Here is a 20814-nt window from a genome sequence, read left to right as displayed (position 1 = left end):
GAGGGTCTGCTGGCCCACTGCCCAGCATGCAGCGATGGGAGTGGGGTCTGGGTGAGCTAAGTTGCTGCTCCGCGTGAGGTGTGCTCTCCTTCCTGGCCTGGGATTTGTCTGTTAGAATCAGCACCAGAAGGGCTCAAGGAGCCTTGGATGATGATCATGCAGCACCGTGGGCCCGTGCTTGGCTGCTCTTTGAGGGGCTTAGTCCTGATAGCCCCGCCTCCTGCAGTGAGAGCTTAAGCAGGGCAGGACCATGATCCGTGTGTGCGGTTCATCCCATCCCAATTGATTGAAGGCAAGTCCCTGTGGCAGAGGGGTGGCCAACAGGGTGTGAAGAGCTGACCTCCTGGAGTGCCAGATGGAGGGCTCTGTGAGGGGGCCAGAGAGGGCTCACAGTGCCCTCCATATGTAAGGACAGACCCATTTGCCAGCTGGTGCAGAATTGCACCCCTCTGTCCCTCTGTAAGGATGGACCCATTCACCAGCTTGTGCAGAACTGTGCCCCTCAGTCCCACTGTGAGGATGCACCCATTCGCCAGCTGGTACAGAACCGTGCCCCTCTCCCGCTGTAAGGATGGACCCATTCACCAGCTGATATAGAACTGCCCCCTCTCTGTCCACTGTGAGGACAGACCCATTCACCAGCTTGTGCAGAACTGCACCCCTCTGTCCCACTGTAAGGAAGGACCCATTCACCAGCTGGTGGGCATTTGGGTGACTTCATTTTGACCACGATAGATAAAGCTGCAGTGAATGTTTGCGGTAGGTGTTTGCGTGGGTGTAGATTTTCACCTGTCTTGGATATATCCCCAGGACCAGACTTGCTGGGTTATACGGTGGCTCTTTGTGTAACCCTTTGAGGAACTGCCAGACTTTCCAAAGCGGCTGCCCCATTTTACACCCCTGCCAGCAGTGTTGGAGGGTTTCTGTCTCCCCACCTCACTGCCAGCACTTGTTGTTATATGTCTTTTGGATGTGGCTATCCTAGTGGGTGCGAAGTGGGGTCTTGTGGTGATCTCATTTGCATTTTCCTGGTGATTGAAGGTTTCAAGCATCTTTTCATTTGCTTGTTAGCCATTTGTATATCTTCTTGGAAGGAATGTCTATTCAGATCCTTTGCCCATGTCCTGATCAGGTATTTTTCTTTTTACTGTTGAGTTCATTCCTTCTAGAAGTTTCCTCCTGCTGTGCAGCCCATGCTTTCCAGGGCCTTCGCTGGTGCTGGTTCCTCATCCGTCTCATGCTCTCTGGGGCCCTGGCCTTTGCTGGCGCTGGTTCCTCATCCGTCTCATGCTCTCTGGGGCCCTGGCCTTTGCTGGCGCTGGTTCCTCATCCGTTTCATGCTCTCCGGGGCCCTCGCCTTTGCTGGCACTGGTTCCTCATCCGTCTCATGCTCTCTGGGGCCCTCCCCTTCACGGTGCTGGTTCCTCATCCGTCTCATGCTCTCTGGGGCCCTGGCCTTCGCTGGCGCTGGTTCCTTATCCGTCTCATGCTCTCTGGGGCCCTCGCCTTCACGGTGCTGGTTCCTCATCCGTCTCTTGCTCTCTGGGGCCCTGGCCTTCGCTGGCACTGGTTCCTTATCCGTCTCATGCTCTCTGGGGCCCTGGCCTTCGCTGGCACTGGTTCCTCATCCGTCTCATGCTCTCTGGGGCCCTGGCCTTCGCTGGCACTGGTTCCTTATCCGTTTCATGCTCTCTGGGGCCCTCCCCTTCACGGTGCTGGTTCCTCATCCGTCTCATGCTCTCTGGGGCCCTGGCCTTCGCTGGTGCTGGTTCTTGATCCATCTGCTCCAGCCTCTTTTCCTCTTTGACCTCCTCCCCTCCCTTGGTGGTGTTGCGTATCCCACAGCTCAGAATCCCTCCTCAGTGGGGCCTCAGAACCCCAGGTGTCCCTCTGGCCCTGCTACCTTCTTGCCTACTAACTTAGGGTCCTTCTGGACTGACCTGGGGTCTCCCTGTCAGTCCCAGGCCAAGGAAGGGACCTCCAGGACCCCACCCCACCCCTGCCCTCACTGGTCATGGGCTGGGCTGGCCTGTCCACTCCTCTTGAGCTGCCCCCTGTCCACGCACTTTTCACCCTCCTCTCCACCTTCTGGTCTAGGCCCAGCCTTGGCCCCTGGGCTCCTGCACTGTCTCCTCTTGGCCTCCCCACCCCAGGTCTTGCCCCTGACAGTGGATTCTCTATGCAGAGCTCAAAGTGATCTTTAAAAATGTGGATCTGATCACATCGGTTCCTGCTCAGGATGCTCCAGTGGCCTCCTCCCAGTGAAGTAAAACCCACAGTCTGGGCTGTGGCCTTTCAGGTCTGTCCAGCATGACCCTCACGACTGTAGACCTGTCTCATGGCCACACCATGTCCTCCAGCCCCACGGCCTCCGGCTTCTGCCCGCGCTGCCCTCTGCCGGCCTCACTTCCAGGCCTTCTCACTCCGGGCCTTGCCGGCCCACTCGCCCTGGCCACCTCTTCCACTGTGGGCGGTCCCTGGGTCTGTGCGCCAACACCACTGTGTTGTGTTGACTTGGGCGTCACCCGCTCATGAAGGTGGGCCGTGGTCTACATGGAGTAACTCCTGGAACATTGCCAGGTCTAGGACGGGGCAGTGTACCTACTGGGAAAGGGCCGGAACCAAGAAATCAAAGCAGCCCAGCCACAGGCTCTTCCCACAGCCCCTCAGCCGAGGGACCGGCAGGGGCGCTGCAGTCACTGGGAACACGGGCAGAGGGACGGGAGTGCCGATTAACCACTTGGGTCTGGAGCGGGCAGCGCAGCAGGGTGTCTTCCAGGGCGAGTGTGTCACCTGGGAGCTGGCATGGAGGCTGGGAGAGCTCAGGGCCCGGTGCCAGGGAGCCTGGGCTGGTCCTGACCCTACCTCTGCCCACCCCAGCTCACCAGCTCCGGCCTGCAGGTGCTTTTGTGACTCAGGACCTTGTGTCTTCGTCTGTGAAAGACAGGTGGCCGTGGGGGTAAATGAGCAGGTATGAGATATGCAGGACATGAGGTGCTTCTAAACGACATCTGAAATAATGACAAGCAAATGAGAGAGCCTCTGTACTCAGGTCGGTTCCGGCCCCGGCAGACTAGGGCAGGGTGCTAGGGCAAATGGGCCTCAGGTGACACACCCCACAGGCAGGCCTCACAGACTCCTCAGTCACCTGACTGCTGGCAGCAATGGCACTACCTGGCTGGTGGTGCAGGAGCCACCGAGCCAGCAGCTGTGCAGGCCTCGCACAGGAGTGCTGGGAGAGGGATGCTTGGGTCAGGTTTCCTGGACCCTGTAGCCGCCTGCTTGGCCTTTCACCAAAACCATGCAGAGCTGGCTTTGTGGGGATACGTGGGTTTTGTAAAGTGGTCGTGGGGCTTCAGGTGCAGTTTGATGAAGGCTCCAGTTCACTTGGTTTCTTTTGGCTCTGCTGATGCGTCAGATTCAATCTCAGGCCAGCTTTTCTTGAGGCGACAAATGCTTCCGGGCATTGCATCTGTATCCCACATTGAATGTGGAGAGATGGGCCTGCTCTCTCAATGTACAGCTAGCGTTTCCAGCTTTCTGTGCCTCACTTGGCTCCTGGCTGAAGCAGTCCAGGGCAGGTGAGGGTCACAGGTTCACTGACATGGGCCTCGCTGTGGTGTTGGGGTCATTAAGACAGGTGCAGTCTCATCCGTCTCCCTGCACTCGATCCACTGCTCTTCCCCAAGCCATGCATACGATGGTGATGGAGTGGGACCCCCTCCCTCGGTGGCCGTGAGGATGGATGGGGAAGTGAGACACAAGCGGGAGGGGCGCTCTATTTGCTGTTGTGGCTACTGCCTCTTGATGGCGAGTGGAAATGCTGACATCATTGGTCCGTTCTCTAGTGAGGATGGCGACTCCCTGGCTCTGACAGTGTGAGCTCCCGTGTCCTTGGGCCAAGTGCCCTGCTGGTCCTGGGTTGCTCTGTTGCCCTTGCTGAGGCACCTTGGCCTTTGGAGCAGTGTCCAGCCTCAGATTGGAGTTGCCATTTCCTGGAGGAGCCCCCTCCAGTGGGACCCACACTTGGCCTTGCTGCCCCGTTGCCCCCCACGAGGCCTCCCCATGCCAGCAGGAGTCTGCCTGAAAGTGCATCTTTAGGTTGTCTGTCATACTTTGGCAAGAGGCAGAAGTTCCAGAGAGTCCCCGATGGCTCACCGTCCACTCTGAAGACCCAGGAGGTGGCCATGAGCTGTCCCTCGCTTCACCCGCCCCATGCCACGGCATTCAGCCAACCACGCTGGTGCTGCCTCCCGTGCTGCCCAAATGCATCTCCTCCTCTCACACCCCTTTGTAACTCAGTATACATTTTAGAATCAGCTTGTCAATTATCATTTCTTTAAAAAAAAGCTTTCTATAATTTTTTGGGATTACCTTGAATCTGTGGATAAATTAAAGAACTGGCATCATAACAATATCGTCATCCAGCCCACAGACACGGCCAGGCCGGCCTTTCATAACAGTATCATCATCAGCCCATAGACATGGCCAGGCTGGCCTTTCATAATAGTAATGTGGTCCAATCCACGCACATGGTAAGGCCGGCCTTTCATAACAATATCATCCAGCCCATGAACATGACCAGACCAGCCTTTCATAATAGTAATGTGGTCCAATCCACAGACACGGCCAGGCCGGCCTTTCATAACAATATCATCCAGCCCATGAACACGACCAGACCAGCCTTTCATAATAGTAATGTGGTCCAATCCACAGACACGGCCAGGCCGGCCTTTCCTAACAATATCATCCAGCCCATGAACACGACCAGACCAGCCTTTCATAATAGTATGGTGGTCCAACCCACGGACACGGTAAGGCCAGCCTTTCATAACAACATCGTTGCCCAACCCACAGGCATGGCCAAGCTGGACTTCCATAACAATGTCGTCATCCACCCCACGGACACAGGCTGGCTTTTCTCTTATTTGTGTTCCTCTCCTCTCGTTGGCTGCAACTCCATAGAAATATAAGTGGCTTCTGTGCACTTCCTTGTATCCTGTGACCTGCATAGATTCACTTGCTGTTTAGTTCCTGGAGCTTCTTTTTAGATTCCTTGGGATTTTCTATGTAGGTGTACACGTCTCTGTGGCTGAAGACGGTTTTACTCTTCATTTTCAATGTTTGTGCTTCTTAGTTCTTTCCCCCTTATTCCTAGGTAAACTTACAGTATGAGGAGTAAAAGTAGTGAAAGCATGCGTACCTGCCTCGTTCCCCATCTTGCGGGGAAGCATTCCGTCTTTTGCTCTAAGTATCCTAGATGTTTGTTTTGTTTTTTACTTAGCAGCCTCTCTGTATCAGGTTGAGGGAGTCCTCTTCTTTTTTCTAGTTAAGGAAACTAGGAACTAAACTAAAGGAAGTTTTAGTCTAAAATGAGTGTTGAATTTTGTCACATGCTTTTTCTGCATAATTTATTAAGATATTTTTCTCCTTATTACATTTGCTCTGTTGATATGAGAATTACACTCACCGATGTTTGAATGTTGAACCAACCTTGTATCCTCTGGGCAAATACCTCTTGGTCATGGTGTACTATCTCTTTCATATATTGTTGAATTCGTTTTTCTAAAATTGTATTGAAGATTTTTGCTGTTGGGTTTGTGAGTGATATATGGGTTTCTTTTCTTTAGATTCTCTGTGTGCGTTTTGTTATCAGGGTAGTGTGAGCCTCATGCAATGTGTGTCTCCTCTCTATTTTCTAGGGGATTGCATGATATTGATATTGAAGCCTGTTGTGCCTGTGTATTTGCAGCAATGTTTTTAAACACAAATTTAATTCTTGCCACACATATAGAGCTATTTAGGTTTTCTATGTCTTTTTGAGTCAGTTTTGATATAATTCATGTCTTTTAAGGAATTTTCTATTTCATCTTAGTTGTCAAATTTATGGGCCTGGTATGATTTGTATTTCCTTAATGTTCTTTTAATGTTGGATCTGTAGTCAGGTTCACTCTTTCATTCTTGATCTTGGTAATTTGCAAGTGTGGTTTTTTTTCCTCTTGACCTGTCTATAGAGGCAGAGTTGTGTAATGTTTTGAATGGTTTTTATTTTATTGTTTCTATTATTGGTCTGTTTGCTATTTTCTTAATTATTGAACTGACCTTTATTATCTCTGTTCTACTTCCTTTGTGTTTAATTTGCTGGCTTCTTTAGGTGGACTTTCTGGACATTGATTTTATTCTTTTCTCTTTTCTAATATAAGAATTTAAAGCAGTAATTTCCTTGTAAGTACTGTTTTAGCTGCATCCCTTAGCTTTGTGTGTGTGTGTTCGTTTAGAATGTGTTTTCTGCTTGTTTGAGGTAGGAGGTACTGCCTGGTACCATGGCTGTAAGTGGAGGTCTCCTCCGGGCCTTTTATTGGGATGAGCATCATGGAAGGTGGCCCCTCTGCAATGCCGTTCTGCCTGGCTGCCCTTCCTTGACTGGCGGCTCTCATTCCCCACTCCCTTCATCATGTCTTGGTTTTTCTGGTTGGCAACCTCCTGTTCCCACGATGGACTTGGCAGGGTGATCTGATGCCTGGGGTGTTGCCAAGTTGGGTAAGGAGGCCTTGTTCACTTTGATCCTGCATGGTGCTAACAGTTTGTGAGGGAGGCACAAATGAGACGAGATCCTGCCTGGAAAGAGAAAAGCCTGACCCACCGCATACAGGAAATGGACTGCCTTTGTGCCAGCACTAATGGCTCCAGGAGGATGTTTCAGTGGGGGCATGAGTGAGAGCCCCTGCCACATGGGAGTCTAGAGGAGTGGAGAGGTCAGCGCGGAGCAGAGAAAAGTATGAGCTGTGACCTGCCTGGCCCTCCCAGGGGAGTTATCTGGGCAGGTGTTGGTGCTGGGGGCGTTGCCCACGGTGGCAGCGTGACCACAGACAGCTGCTCCTGGGTCAGCAACTAGGGCTTGGTCGTCTGCATCTGGCCTAGGAAAATGTTAAGGCAGGGATTTGTCCGGCTCATTCAGGAGCAGCAGAGACTCATGGGCCAGGAGTGAAGTGAACCCAGGAGCGGTGTGGGGAGGTGAAGTTGCAGGAACAGGAGGCTGCCCACGTGGGCCTAGAGCCTAGGGTTGGTGTGGGGAGGTGAAGTTGCAGGTGCAGGAAGGCGGTGTGGGGAGGTGAAGTTGCAGGTGCAGGAGGGCGGTGTGGGGAGGTGAAGTTGCAGGTGCAGGAGGGCGGTGTGGGGAGGTGAAGTCGGAGGTGCAGGAAGGCGGTGTGGGGAGGTGAAGTTGCAGGTGCAGGAGGGCGGTGTGGGGAGGTGAAGTTGCAGGTGCAGGAGGGCGGTGTGGGGAGGTGAAGTCGGAGGTGCAGGAGGGCGGTGTGGGGAGGTGAAGTTGCAGGTGCAGGAGGGCGGTGTGGGGAGGTGAAGTTGCAGGTGCAGGAGGGCGGTGTGGGGAGGTGAAGTCGGAGGTGCAGGAGGGCGGTGTGGGGAGGTGAAGTTGCAGGCAGGTGTGGGAGGGCGGTGTGGGGAGGTGAAGTCGGAGGTGCAGGAGGGCGGTGTGGGGAGGTGAAGTTGCAGGTGCAGGAGGGCAGTGTGGGGAGGTGAAGTCGGAGGTGCGGGAGGGCGGTGTGGGGAGGTGAAGTCGGAGGTGCCGGAGGGTGGTGTGGGGAGGTGAAGTCGGAGGTGCGGGAGGGCGGTGTGGGGAGGTGAAGTTGCAGGTGCAGGAGGGCAGTGTGGGGAGGTGAAGTCGGAGGTGCGGGAGGGCGGTGTGGGGAGGTGAAGTCGGAGGTGCGGGAGGGCGGTGTGGGGAGGTGAAGTTGCAGGTGCGGGAGGCCCCCCGCGTGGGCTTAGAGCAGCGCTAGAGGGACTTTGGCTTTGACTGGAATGAGATGTGGAACTGTTGGTGAGCTCTGAGGTTTGGACTGGCAAGATCTGAACTGTCTTTAGCAGAATCGCTCAGGCCTGCTGTGCACAAAATGTGAGGGGATGCAGTGGTGAGTGGGCCGGGGACGGGAGGCCGAGTGGCAGCCCAGGGAGAGGGACAGGAGGCTGGGTGGCAGCCCAGGGTGAGGAGGGGACTGGTGGGAGCCGGGGTGAGGGGCACTCTGCTTCTGCATCCTTCTCACAGTGTTAAGCCAGTGGTTGGCCGAAGAGGCGTGTTTGGGAGCTGGAGGCACTGGAGGCTCTCCAAAGCTTCAGACGCCAGCCGCAGGAGGAGGCGGCCCTGACCAAGGCCCCGGGGAAGAAAGCTCCTGTCCCCGCGGTTCCCACCTAGTCTGTGGTAACCTTATGCCTCCTTGCGCTCCTTGGCCACACCCTCTCTAGCCTGCTGGGTGCCTGTTCTGGGGGGCAGTCTTACTTCTCTGTGTGCCACAGGCTCTGACCGCCCAGGGTGGGTATCAGGAGGTGGGCCCCGCTCCTGTAGGCTTGGCCTGCGATGGTGGTGCCAGGCTCGCTCCCATGTGTTGGCCCCAAGGCCTGCTTGGTGCAGGTCCTGGGTGATGCCTGAGGGGCCTGCAGGGGCCTTTTGGGCTATACTTGAAAGGGTCACTGAGGCTCCCCAGTTTCCAGCAGGCCAGGGTCCTCCCTGCACTTGGTGCGTGTGCCTGCAGCCAGGCTGGGATACCGTTGCCCTGGTGCTTCTCTCTCCAGGGATGGCGGTGGCGAACCCCAAGCGGGAGACGGGCTGGTCTTCCCAGTTGCTTTCGAGGTCATGCTTGGAACTGTAACCTGGGACTGTCCTGGCCTCCTTGTGTCTCACTGGGTCTGGGTGTGAGAACCGTCTCACCCGGGGTCCCTCAGAGGTGTGCACGGGGGTGAGGACTGCTGGCCTCCCTGGGCCATGGCGCTGTTGCCTTGATTCTCCTGCTGGCTTTCTGAGGAGAGTTGGCCCCGAGAGGGCCCTTTCTGCAGGGAGGGCTCGTGGCTCAGCCTCCTGTCTGTGGGGTATTTGGAGGTGGTTGCAGTGGGGGAGCAAGATGGTCCTCACAGTGGCTGATTGGTGGGGCCCGGCTGCCACCGTTCTGGCTGGCTGGGCCACCCACCCCAGCCAGAGCTTACCTGCGCCATCTCTCTCTGCCTGCCTTTCTGCCCCCACTGCCTCTTGCTGTGTGTCTGCCCGTCTTCCCCGTCTCTTGCTGGGTGTCTGCCTGTCCCTCCCTATCCTGGCTTATGGGCCCCCTCCTCTTTCTCTGTGGGAGTCACTGCTGCTCTCGTCTCTGTTCCCTTCTCTCTTTCTCTGAGCCTTTGCCTCTTTCTGTTTGCTACCCTTTCCCTACTCGTTTTCCTCTCTGCTGTTTTCTCTGTCTCTGTGTGTCTCTTGGCCCTCTCTCCGCCTGTCCATCCGTCTGTCTCTGTCTCCCCCACTCGGCCCGTGCATCCCTGCTCGCCGCGCCCTTCTGGGCCCTTGATATCTGCTGCCTTCCTCCCCTGCCTTCGCTCCTGGCTCCTTCTCGGCCCCCAGGCACACGGCGCAGCAGGAGACCAACAAGACTATCGCAGCCAGCGCCAGCTCCGTGAAGCAGATGGCCGAGCTGCTGCGCAGCTCCTGCCCGGTATGTTCCTGGGGTCTGGGGCTGGGAGGGAGGAGAGGAACAGACCCCTGTGCCTGTGATGGGAGCGGGGACGTCACACGAGGCAGGATACAGGGAGGCTGATGTGTATATGGGCACAGACTGGCCTGGCACCCAGCCTCACGTGGCTCCATGGCTCAGAACCTGTGTTCAGTCATTCGGGCAGCAGCCGTGTGCTGTCCACGTGCCGGGAGCTGGTGTGGCCACCCGGACTCTTGCTCTCCTTGGCTTATGCAGTAGTGGGGACAAGAGCACCCTGGGTCTTCCCGGCCAGGCCTTACTGGAAGCTGATGGCCCACCATTGTTTGTTTCACCATCCTCTCCCCTGCTCTGTATCCCCTGCCCCTCTGCCACATCAGCCACCCAAGGCCACCTGCACGTGCACCCTCCCTATCCCCTCACCTACGCTGGCGCCTTACCAGACGCATGGGCCTCAGGCCAGACATATGGCCGTGGCCGTGGCCATCAGCACCCCCACTGCCACAGCCATCACCACCGTTCCAGCTCAGCTGCCCCAGGGCTGTTCCCTCGTCTCTACCCTGTCCCCAATGTTTTTTTTTTGTTTTTTTTTTGAGATGGAGTCTTGCTCTGTCTCCCAGGCTGGAGTGCAGTGGCGTGATCTCGGCTCACTGAAGTTTCTGCCCCCTGGGTTCAAGTGATTCTCATGCCTCAGCCTCCTGAGTACCTGAGATTACAGGTGCCCATCACCATGCCCAGCTAATTTTTGTGTTTTTAGTGGAGGTGGAGTTTCACCATGTTGCTGAGGCTGGTCTCAAACTCCCGGCCTCAAGTGATCCGCCGACCTCTGCCTCCCAAAGTGCTGGGATTACAGGTGTGAGCCACCACACCTGGCCCTGTCCCCACTTCTAACCGTCCCCACATCCTCCGCTCCACCACACCAGGTCAGTGCCCAGTTGCTGAAGATTGGAGGGTACTCGTGACAAAAGATTAAATACTGCTGAACCCTAAGATTTTACGGGGCAGGAGTCAGCAAGCTGCAGCCCGCTGGCCCGCACCCGTTTCATGCACACAGTGTGAGCCTCTGGCTGTACCTGCTTCATGCATACAGTGTGAGCCGCTGGCCCGCACTCGCTTTATGCATACAGTGTGAGCCGCTGGCCGCACCTGCTTCATGCACACAGTGTGAGCTGCTGGCCACACCTGCTTTATGCGCACAGCATGAACAGCTGGCCACACCTGCTTCATGCATACAATGTGAGCCGCTGGCTGTACCTGCTTCATGTGGACAGTGTGAGCCGCTGGCCGCACCTGCTTCATGTGTACAGTGTGAGCCACTGGCCGTACCTGCTTCATGCGTACAGTGTGAGCTGCTGGCCCGCACCCGCTTCATGCTGCACCCACTTCATGTGTACAGTGTGAGCCGCTGGCCGCACCTGCTTCATGCGTATAATGTGAGCCGCTGGCCGCACCTGCTTCATGTGTACAGTGTGAGCTGCCTTCTTGCACCCGTTTCATGCTACACCTGCTTTATGCGTACAGTGTGAGCTGCTGGCCATACCTGCTTCATGCGTACAGTGTGAGCTGCTGGACTGCACCTGCTTCATACTGCACCTGCTTCATGCGTATGGTGTGAGCCGCTGGCCGCACTTGCTTTATGTGTACAGTGTGAGCTGCCGGCCGCACATGCTTCATGCATACAGTGTGAGCCGCTGGTCATACCCAATTCATGCGTAGTGTGAGCCATTGGCCATACCTGCTTCATGTGTACAGTGTGAGCCGCTGGCTGCACCTGCTTCATGCATACAGTGTGAGCTGCTGGCCTGCACCTGCTTCAGGCATACAGTGTGGGCCACTGGCCCACACCTGCTTTATGTGTACTGTGTGAGCTGCTGGCCCACACCTGCTTCATGCGTATAGTGTGAGCTGCTGGCTGCATCTGCTTTATGCTGCACCCGCTTCATGTGTACAGTGTGAGCCACTGGCCATACCTGCTTCATACGTACAGTGTGAGCCACTGGCCCGCACCTGCTTCATGTGTACGGTGTGAGCTGCTGGCCCACACCTGCTTCATGCACACAGTGTGAGCAAGACGCCAACCTGTCCCTGCTGTAGGTGCTGCCCGTAGCTGCTCTCACTGCCTTGGGAGGGCTGGGGTTGCAGGTTCGGCCTGCTGCAGAGCCAGCAGCATGGATCAGCTAGTCCTACAGGGGAAATGCATGCCGCCCTCCCTGTGGAAGATACACGTGACATGGCCAGTGCCGTGTTGGGTGTGGTCAGCAGTGAGGAGCAGAGAGTTAGGCAGCCACAATGTGGTGAGGCTCGAAGACCGCATGCCCCCACGCAAGAAAACACACAGTGTATGGTTCTGTTTGTGTGAAACATCCAGAAAATGCAATCTCTGGAGACCAAAAGTCGACGAGCAGTTGTCAGGGTTGGGAGCAGGGGTTGCTTTTGGGGTGCCTGCAGGCAGGCGTAGTGCCCTTTCTGGGGTGATGGGAATGTTCTAAAACTGGGTTGTGGGGATGGCTGTACAACTAAGAGTTACTGAACTCTACACTTAAAGTGGGTAAATTTTATCAAATCTAAATTATACAGTAATAAAACTTGTACTTAAAAAAGTAGAACCAGTTCAAAAGTTAGTTACACTAAAAAACTGTGACAGAGGCAGCAGCCTGCTGTCCAGTGATGGGGTGGCCAGAGTCTCCCTAAAGGCAGATGACAGGAACACTGGGAGCTTTGTGCTGAGTGGCCTGGAGCCTCTCCATGCATGGGTCACTCCTCTTAGCCATGGCTGTCCTGTGGGGACCACTCTGTGGGGACCGGGTGCTGCCCTGGCCTGTGCCCTCGGGCAGTGATGTCAGCAGTGTCATGACCAGCATTGACGCCTGTGTCTGACCTCTTCCTCTGTAGCTTTGTTCTCCATTCTCTGACTCAGGTGTGCCTGAGTCACTTATACATTTACTCATTCATCCAAGAATACACGCTGGGTCCCTCTTACGGGAGGCGCTGCGCTTACGTGAGGTGCTGAGCAAGGCCCCACATGGTGGAGGGTTGCGATTCTGAGAGGTGTTTCTGTGGGGTGAGAGCAGGGTTGGGTGGTCTGCGCAAGCCGTTTCCTCGTGAAGCAAATGGCTCCTTCACGCGGCTTGGTGGGCTCACAGTCAGTGCCTACTGCATCTTTGACTTTGTGGGCCATGGATGCTTCAATGAGATGTAGTGCCTTCGATTGTGGGAAGAGGTGAAGGCTGTGATAGGCTGCTCCCAGTGCCCCTCGGCTGTCAGGGGTTTACTCTAGACCAGCCCGCCTTAGCCTTGGCTCTCTCCAATCCTCTGATAGCCATGGGGTGGGTGCTGGAAGGAAGCTGTGGGTTCCTTGGTGCTCCTGCTGGTGGGTGGTGCCCACGGTGAGCCAGAGCAATGAGGCTGGCCCCAGGGCTGCTTGTCCAGCCCCACCCCGGCTCAGTGCTTCTCCAGCTCCAGCTCTGAAGCAGGTGCCTGGTGGGCACTGAGGTGTGGTGGCGAACATCCCAGCGGGAAGGAACTGGGGTTGGTGGACCCTGGAGGCCACGGGGAGCCCAGGTACAGGCAAGATGCTGGGGAGGGGGATGGTTCTGGCAGTGGCCCCACCACCTGTGAGACCACAAGCCACTCGGGACTCAGGGCCATGATGTCCTGTGCTGTGGAAGAGGAGTCACAGTGCTTCTCGCGGAGGTGATGTGGGGCCAGGTTTATGTGCCTTGAATAGCTCCTGGCTGCGGCAGGTGGTGTTGACCCCTGCGCTGGATTTTGTGGTGATGGTGTCCCTGGGGACCCTGGGTGTGCCTGTGGGGACAACGGTGACACAGGGGAAGTAGTTGATGGCGAGCCCCATTCTGAGTGTGGGAAGGTGGGACATTGGTGCAGGAGGAGGTGTGGGTGGTGGGGGCTGCTGGGGCAGGGCCAAGCCTCCCATGCCGTGCCAGCTGTACCCTCTCTGCAGCAGGAGCGTCCTCAGCTGGACCGGCTGAAAACCCAGCTCTCAGATGCCATTCAGTGCTATGGAGTGGTGCAGAAGGTGAGGTGCTGGAGGGGCAGCGGGGGCCTGTAGGCCAGGTGGGGTGGGCCTCAGTTCCCGGAGCACCCTCATGACTGTCTTGTCCCTGTGGGCCTGGTGCAGCCCCATCCCCAAAGGCAGAGAAGAGCGTCGTCCTTGCAGACAGTCTCCAGGCAGCCAGGATCCAGACTGTGCCTCAGGGCATGTGTCCTAGAGGACATTTACCTTCAAGAGCTGACCCATAGTAGCTCTGGGGAAGCAGGAAGAACAGGTCTCACCCTGCTCTGACAGGTGAGGAAACTGGGGCCCAGGGAGCTCCCACGCGTGGACAGAGGCCATCCAGCGACTCGCTGGCAGAGCTCAGCCCCAGCCCCGGCAGCCTCTTCTGGGAGTGGCAGGCGTGTTTTGCCGCATCATCGTCCAGAACCCTGCACTCAGCTGACCATTTCTTCTCTCTTCCCCACCTTATTTGCTCTTCTTGTCTTTCTTGTCTTGTCCTTTTTTCAACAGAAAATTGCAGAAAAGTCCAGAGCGCTGCTTCCCATGGCGCAGAGGGGCAGTAAACAGGTGGGTGCCGAGTACTGACCATGGTCAGTGGCTGTTAGGGGACAGCCCAGAATCCGCTGCCATCTGTGCTCCATGGAAGGGCGGGGAGGGCCAAGGGCAGGGGTGTCATCTGAGGGGCGCCCTGAGGCACAGCCTTGAAAACGTGGGCATTTTGACCTTTGGGCCCTGGCACAGTACCTGACAGGGGCTCAGCTCCCAAAGAATGACTGCAGATAGTTCCATGTGCTGGGCAGGACTCACCGGTCAGACCAGCTCTCCTGCCGAGAGCCACTGTAAAACCTGAGTTAAAACACACACGTGGCCAGGTGCGGTAGCTCACGCCTGGAATCCCAGCACTTCGGGAGGCCGAGGTGGGCAGATCACCTGAGGTCAGGAGTTCAAGATCAGCCTGGCCAACATGGAGAAACCCCGTCTCTACTAAAAATACAAAAATTAGCTAGGCATGGTGGCGAGCACCTGTCATCCCAGCTACATGGGAGGCTGAGGCAGGAGAATTGCTTGAACCCAGGAGGCAGGGCCGAGGTTCCAGTGAGCCGAGATCGCGCCACTGCATTCCAGCCTGGGCGACAGAGTGAGATTCTGTCTCAAAAACAGAAACAGAAAACACAGGCACATGCACACAGGAAAATGCACACAGACATGCAGACACACAGATAAACACAGATGCACAGAGATACACACACAGACACAGACACGCAGAGACTTGCAGAGACAGAGCTAGAGACACACAGATATGCAGAGACATACAGATAAACACAGACACACAGAGACACATGCAGAGAAACACAGATGCGCAGACACATGCAGGTAAACACAGACATGTAGACACATGCAGATAAACAGACATGTAGACACATGCAGATAAACATGCAGAGACACAGATAAACACAGACATGCAGACCCATGCAGATAAACACAGACATGTAGACACATGCGGATAAACATAGACATGTAGACCCATGCAGATAAACACAGACATGTAGACACATGCAGATAAACACAGACATGTAGACACATGCGGATAAACATGCAGAGACACAGATAAACAGACATGCAGACACATGCAGATAAACACAGACATGTAGACACATGCGGATAAACATGCAGAGACACAGATAAACAGACATGCAGACACATGCAGATAAACAGACATGTAGAGACACACAGATAAACACGCAGAGACACAGACATGCAGAGACACGGATAAACACAGACACACAGATGCAGATAAACACATGCAGACACATGCAGATAAACACAGACATCTAGACACATGCAGATAAACACAGACGTGCAGACACGTGCAGATAAACACAGACATGTAGACACATGTGGATAAACATAGACATGTAGACCCATGCAGATAAACACAGACATGTAGACACATGCAGATAAACACAGACATGTAGACACATGCGGATAAACATGCAGAGACACAGATAAACACAGACATGCAGACACATGCAGATAAACACAGACATGTAGACACATGTGGATAAACATGCAGAGACACAGATAAACACAGACATGCAGACACATGCAGATAAACAGACATGTAGAGACACACAGATAAACACGCAGAGACACAGACATGCAGAGACACGGATAAACACAGACACACATGCAGATAAACACAGACATGCAGACACATGCAGATAAACACAGACATCTAGACACATGCAGATAAACACAGACATGTAGACACACAGATAAACACACAGAGACACAGATAAACAGACACACAGTCACACATGCAGATAAATGCAGACACACAGACATGCAGACATGAAGAGATGCAGATAAACACAGACACGCAGACACATGCAGATAAACAGACGTGTAGACACATGCAGATAGATACCCAGAGACACACAGATAGATGCAGACATGCAGACACACATGGATCCAACATGGGGGAAGCATCGGAGCAGCTGGGAGCCAGGCATAGAGAGGCATGCGTTCCCAGATCACTCAGGCTCATCATCACTGCCTTCACACCCCCAGGACATTTGCCAGCTTGTGTCTCAGCTTATTGAGACTGAACAGCAGTGGTGGCTTATAGTTTTAGTGGTCTTACTGGGCTGGAGAGACAAAAATTAGAGTTCAGGACCCTTAGGAATAAAACCCTGGAGCACAAGGGGATTGCAGCACTCAGTCCGTTTTCCCCTTGAGGCAGGCTTTTGCTGATCCATATTTGCTGGTGTGTGTGTGATGTGAGAGTCTAAGAAGTCAAGCAACAAGTACTTTATAGGAAAAGCTGCACAGAAATCGGAGTACCCTGAGAGTACTAAGAAGATGAAAGTTGGATTTTAAGGCCTACCCAGGAGGAGGGACTCTTGTAAACACAAGTTGTGCTTGAGACCATGAGAGATGAAGGTAAACCAGAAGTAGACCAGCCCTGACCAACCAAACCTAAAGCATAGCCTGGAATCATGTCTATGTTGTCTCTCCAAAGACAGAGGACAATTCCATCATCTAGAATCTCTGCAATTTTTCATACAGTGTTTGGGATTTAAGCCAAAGTCATCAGGCATCACAGGTAACAGGATCCAATTACTAAAGCCAAGGAAAAACAGGAAGTAGAAACTGACCAACAGGTGATGTAGATATTGAAATGGTTGGACACTCAGCTTATGGGTTGAGCATCCCTAATTTAAAACTCCAAAATCCAAAATGCTCCAAAATCTGAAACTTGTTGAGCCGACCTGACGTACAAAGGAAATGCTCATTGGAACGTTCAGGTTTTTGGATTTTTGATGAGGAATGTTCATCCAATAAGTACAATGCAGATATTCCAAAATCTGAAAATAAAATCCAAAATCTGAAAACAAGTTCAAAATCTGAAACACTTCTGGTCCCAAGCATTCCGGATGAGGGATATTCAATCTGTCTTATTAACATGTGAAAGGAAATAGTAAATGGTATAGACTTTTACCAGAGTACTTACATTTTATTTTAAAAAGGGAGTTCTGGTATTGAACAATACCATAATTAAAATTAAGAATCTGGTGGGTTAGCTAAATCTCCATGTAGACAAAGCAGAAAAAAGGATTAGTGAATTAGAAGGCAGGGCATAAGAAAACTTATATTGAAATGCAAAAGAAAAAATGATAGAAAATCTAAAGAATATAGAGTCCTGGATGAACAGGAGAGAGAGAAAATGGATAGAAATAATATTTGAAGAGGTAACGATTGAGAGTTTTCCAAAACTGTCCAAATACTTCAAGTCACAGATTCAAGAAGCTCTATGAATAGATAAATTTCTTCTTTTAAAAAACCACCCTTGCCAGGCGTGGTGGCTCATGCTTGTATCCCAGCACTTTGGGAGGCCGAGGTGGGAGGATCACCTGAGGTTGGGAGTTCGAGACCAGCCTGACCAACATGGAGAAACCCTGTCTCTACTAAAAATACAAAATTAGCCAGGCATGTTGGCACATGCCTGTAATCCCACCTACTCAGGAGGCTGAAGCAGGAGAATCGCTTGAACCCGGGAGGCAGAGGTTGCGGCGAGCCGAGATTGCGCCATTGCACTCCAGCCTGGGCAACAAGAGCAAAACTCCATCTCAAATAGTAATAAAAAAAAAAAACTAGGGAGGCTGAGGCAGGAGAATTGCTTGAATCTGGGAGGCAGAGGTTGCGGTGAGCCAAGATTGTGCCATTGCACTCCAGCCTGGGCAACAAGAGCGAAACTCCGTCTCAAATAATTAAAAAAAAAAAAAAAAACACCCTTGGCCAGGTGCAGTGGTTCACGCCTATAATCCCAGCACTTTGGGAGGCCGAGGCAGGTGGATCACTTGAGGTCAGGAGTTTGAGTCCAGCCTGACCAACATGGTGAAACCCCGTCTCTACTAAAAATACATAATTTTTGTCGGGTGTGGTGGCAGGCGCCTGTAATCCCAGCTACTCAGGAGGCTGAGGCCGAGAATTGCTTGAACCTGGGTGATGGTTGCAGTGAGCTGAGAGCACGCCATTTCACTCCAGCCTGGGGGACAGAGCGAGACTCTGTCTCAAAAAAGAAAAAACAAAAACAAAACCACCTTTGGTCATAGCATGATAAAAATTTGAAAACCAAAGACAAAAAATCTTAGAAAAGCAGATTCAAACTAGAAAAAAAATGTTAAGAGCACATTAAAGTCAGAGAAAAAAGTCACATGGTTTTTAAAGGGACAAGACTGACACCTGACTTTCTTAGAAGAAACGATGGAATCCAGAAGACAGTGGAAATGTGCCTTCAAAACGCGTGAGAAAAATAACTGATCTCCAGCTGCACCCTGGGGAAGACACGCTTCAGACATAAAGGTGAAGTGAAAACAGTTTTAGAGGCACAAAAACGAGAGAACTCCTCATCAACAGAACCCCCTCCACGTGGAAACGGAGTGATCTCAGAGGGAAGCATGTCCCGGAGGAGGGAGTAAGGGACAATGGAAAGTTGATGTGGCTGCGCCCAGGTTAATGTCGACCGTGGAACAGTGATGATGAGGACTGGCGGGCTTCAGATTATGGTCAGGTGTGTGCTATTGACAAAATGGCCCAGAAGACAGAGGGGAGGCAAATAGTGTTAAAGTGTCATGACGTCCTCGCATCATCAGAGAAGTAACATACATGTTGAAGGCAGACTGAGTAAGCATTATGTAGTAATATATGCAATTACTAAGGCAGAAATTAATGAAATATAAAACAGACGTTCAGTAGGCAAGTTAGCAAAGCCAAAGAATTGGCTCTTTGAAAGGATTGTTAAACCCCTACAAGATTAATCAAGATAGAAAAAGAAAATACAGATTACCAGTTGTCAGAATGAAAATGGATAGATCATTACCAGTCCTACACATTAAAAAAAGAAAAACGCAGGGATGTTATAAACATCAATAAATGTGACAACTTAGAGGAAACTTTTTTTAGAAAACAGTTTACCAAGAGGTATAGAAAATGTGGGTTGTTTAATATTTATTAAAAAATTAAATCCATAATTTAAAAATATCCCACAAAGAAATCTCTAGACCTCAATAGCTGTATGGGTGAATTCAGTCCCATATTTGAGCAGTAGCTAGCAGCAGTTTACACATGCTGTTACAGAGAATACGGCAGGAGGAAGCACACCTTGCCTGCCTCATGAGGCCCCAGTACCTTGATTCCAGATTCTTACGAGGTTCCCAGGAAGGAAAATAACATGCCTGTCTCTCTTATGAACATAGACACAAAAGTCCTAAATATTAGTAACTTCAATCTAGCAATATGTGAAAGGATGATTCATCATTATAAAGTGGGCTTTATTGTAGGGATGCAGGATTGATTTGCATTCAGAATCTGGGTGTGATTCACCACGTAATACAGAATAAGTGAGGGAATCTGTACAGGTCATTTCAACAGATAGAAAAAAGCGCTTGATAAAATTCAACACTCGAGGAGGCTAAAAAACTCTTGGCAAACTAGGAATAGATAGGAATGCCTTTAATCTGCCAGAAGGTATCTTCAGAAACCCTACAGTTAACGTTAGACTTACTGAGGAAATGTTAAAAGCTTTTCTCCTAAGATAGAGGATAAAACTAGGGCATCTAGTACTATTGTTTCTGTTCCCCATTGTGCCAGAAGTCGTATCCAACGCAGTATGGCATGAAAAAAAAAGGAGTAGGATTGAGAAGAAACTGTGTTTCATAGACAGTGTGATTATGTCCATGGAAAATCCGAACGCATCTGTAACGTGCTGTTAGAATTCATCAGTGAATGCGGCAGGACAGGTCACTAGACAAGAAGACACTGTGTATGCTGGCAAAAGACAGTTTGGAGAGGAAATTTAAAGACTGATATAATAAAATTATTACAATAGATAAATTTCTTCAAAAAATTCTATGAAGAGTGGTTTAAGGCCTCTACATTAAAAAACATGCCAAATTACTGAGAGAAATGACAGATGACCTAAACCATGGAGGGGTTGCTGTGCTTATGGAGATGTCAGCTGTCACCCAGTGGATGATCTAAACCATGGAGGGGATACCATGTGTATGGAGATGTCAGCTCTCACCCAGTGAATCTGTAGGCTCAATACAATCCCAATAAAGTTCCAGCAGGTTTTCAGTGTGTGTTTGTGTGTGAACTGTCAAGCTGATTCCAAAATGTATATGGAAATATGAAAGACCCAAAATAGCGAAGACAATTTTGAAGAAGAATGAAAGGGATTTATACTATCAGGTATTGGAACACACTATAAAGCACAAAAATGAAAACAGTGTGGTGTTTGTGTGAGGCTAGACACACCAGCCCATGGACACACCAGCCCATGGACACACCAAGCCGTGGACACAGCAGCCCACGGACACACCAAGCCGTGGACACACCAGCCCACGGACACACCAAGCCGTGGACAGCCAGCCTATGGACACACCAAGCCGTGGACACACCAGCCCACGGACACGCCAACCCATGGGACAGGGTGGAGACTGGCCACAGACCACACGTATATGGTGGCTGAGTTTGTGGCTGAGGTGGACTGCCCTGCCACGGGAGGTGGTTGATTCATTCAGAGCTTGATATGGATCACTCAGATGTTTGAACTGGAAAAAAAGGACCCTTTGCAAATGTCAGCTCACCCTGTGCAGAAAGCATTTCCAGCTGGACCACAGACCCACATGCGAAAGATAAGGCAGTAGCACATCCAGAAGGCACCATGGGAGGCTCCCCTGACGCCTTCACGGTGGGCAAGTATTTCTTACACAGACGCACAAGTGCCAACCGCAAAGGAGAAGGTCGACA

At 52.3% G+C, this 20814-nt stretch overlaps 1 protein-coding gene across 38 annotated transcripts in view; it reads left to right on the top strand.

Annotated features, from left to right (window-relative positions):
• TSNARE1 (t-SNARE domain containing 1) overlaps positions 1-20814 on the top strand; it is a 139925-nt gene that overhangs the window by 80216 nt on the left and 38895 nt on the right. For 30 of the 38 annotated variants that reach the window (XR_010141347.1, XR_010141346.1, XM_063726867.1 and 27 more), the window contains 3 exons: positions 9398-9488; positions 13447-13521; positions 14011-14067. Coding sequence is in view for 33 of the 38 variants with exons in the window: in XM_063726867.1 (XP_063582937.1) it covers positions 9398-9488; positions 13447-13521; positions 14011-14067 (223 nt within the window). In the remaining 5 variants the exon portion in view is untranslated. Of the gene's footprint in view, positions 1-9397; positions 9489-13446; positions 13522-13623; positions 13792-14010; positions 14068-16243; positions 17672-20814 lie in introns of those variants that run through there. The other 8 variants (XR_010141348.1, XR_010141349.1, XM_063726856.1 and 5 more) reach the window with 5 other exon arrangements.

Source organism: Pongo abelii, chromosome 7 (genome assembly GCF_028885655.2).
Source record: "Pongo abelii isolate AG06213 chromosome 7, NHGRI_mPonAbe1-v2.0_pri, whole genome shotgun sequence".
NCBI lineage: Eukaryota > Metazoa > Chordata > Mammalia > Primates > Hominidae > Pongo > Pongo abelii.
This window is presented reverse-complemented; position numbering and strand designations above follow the sequence as displayed.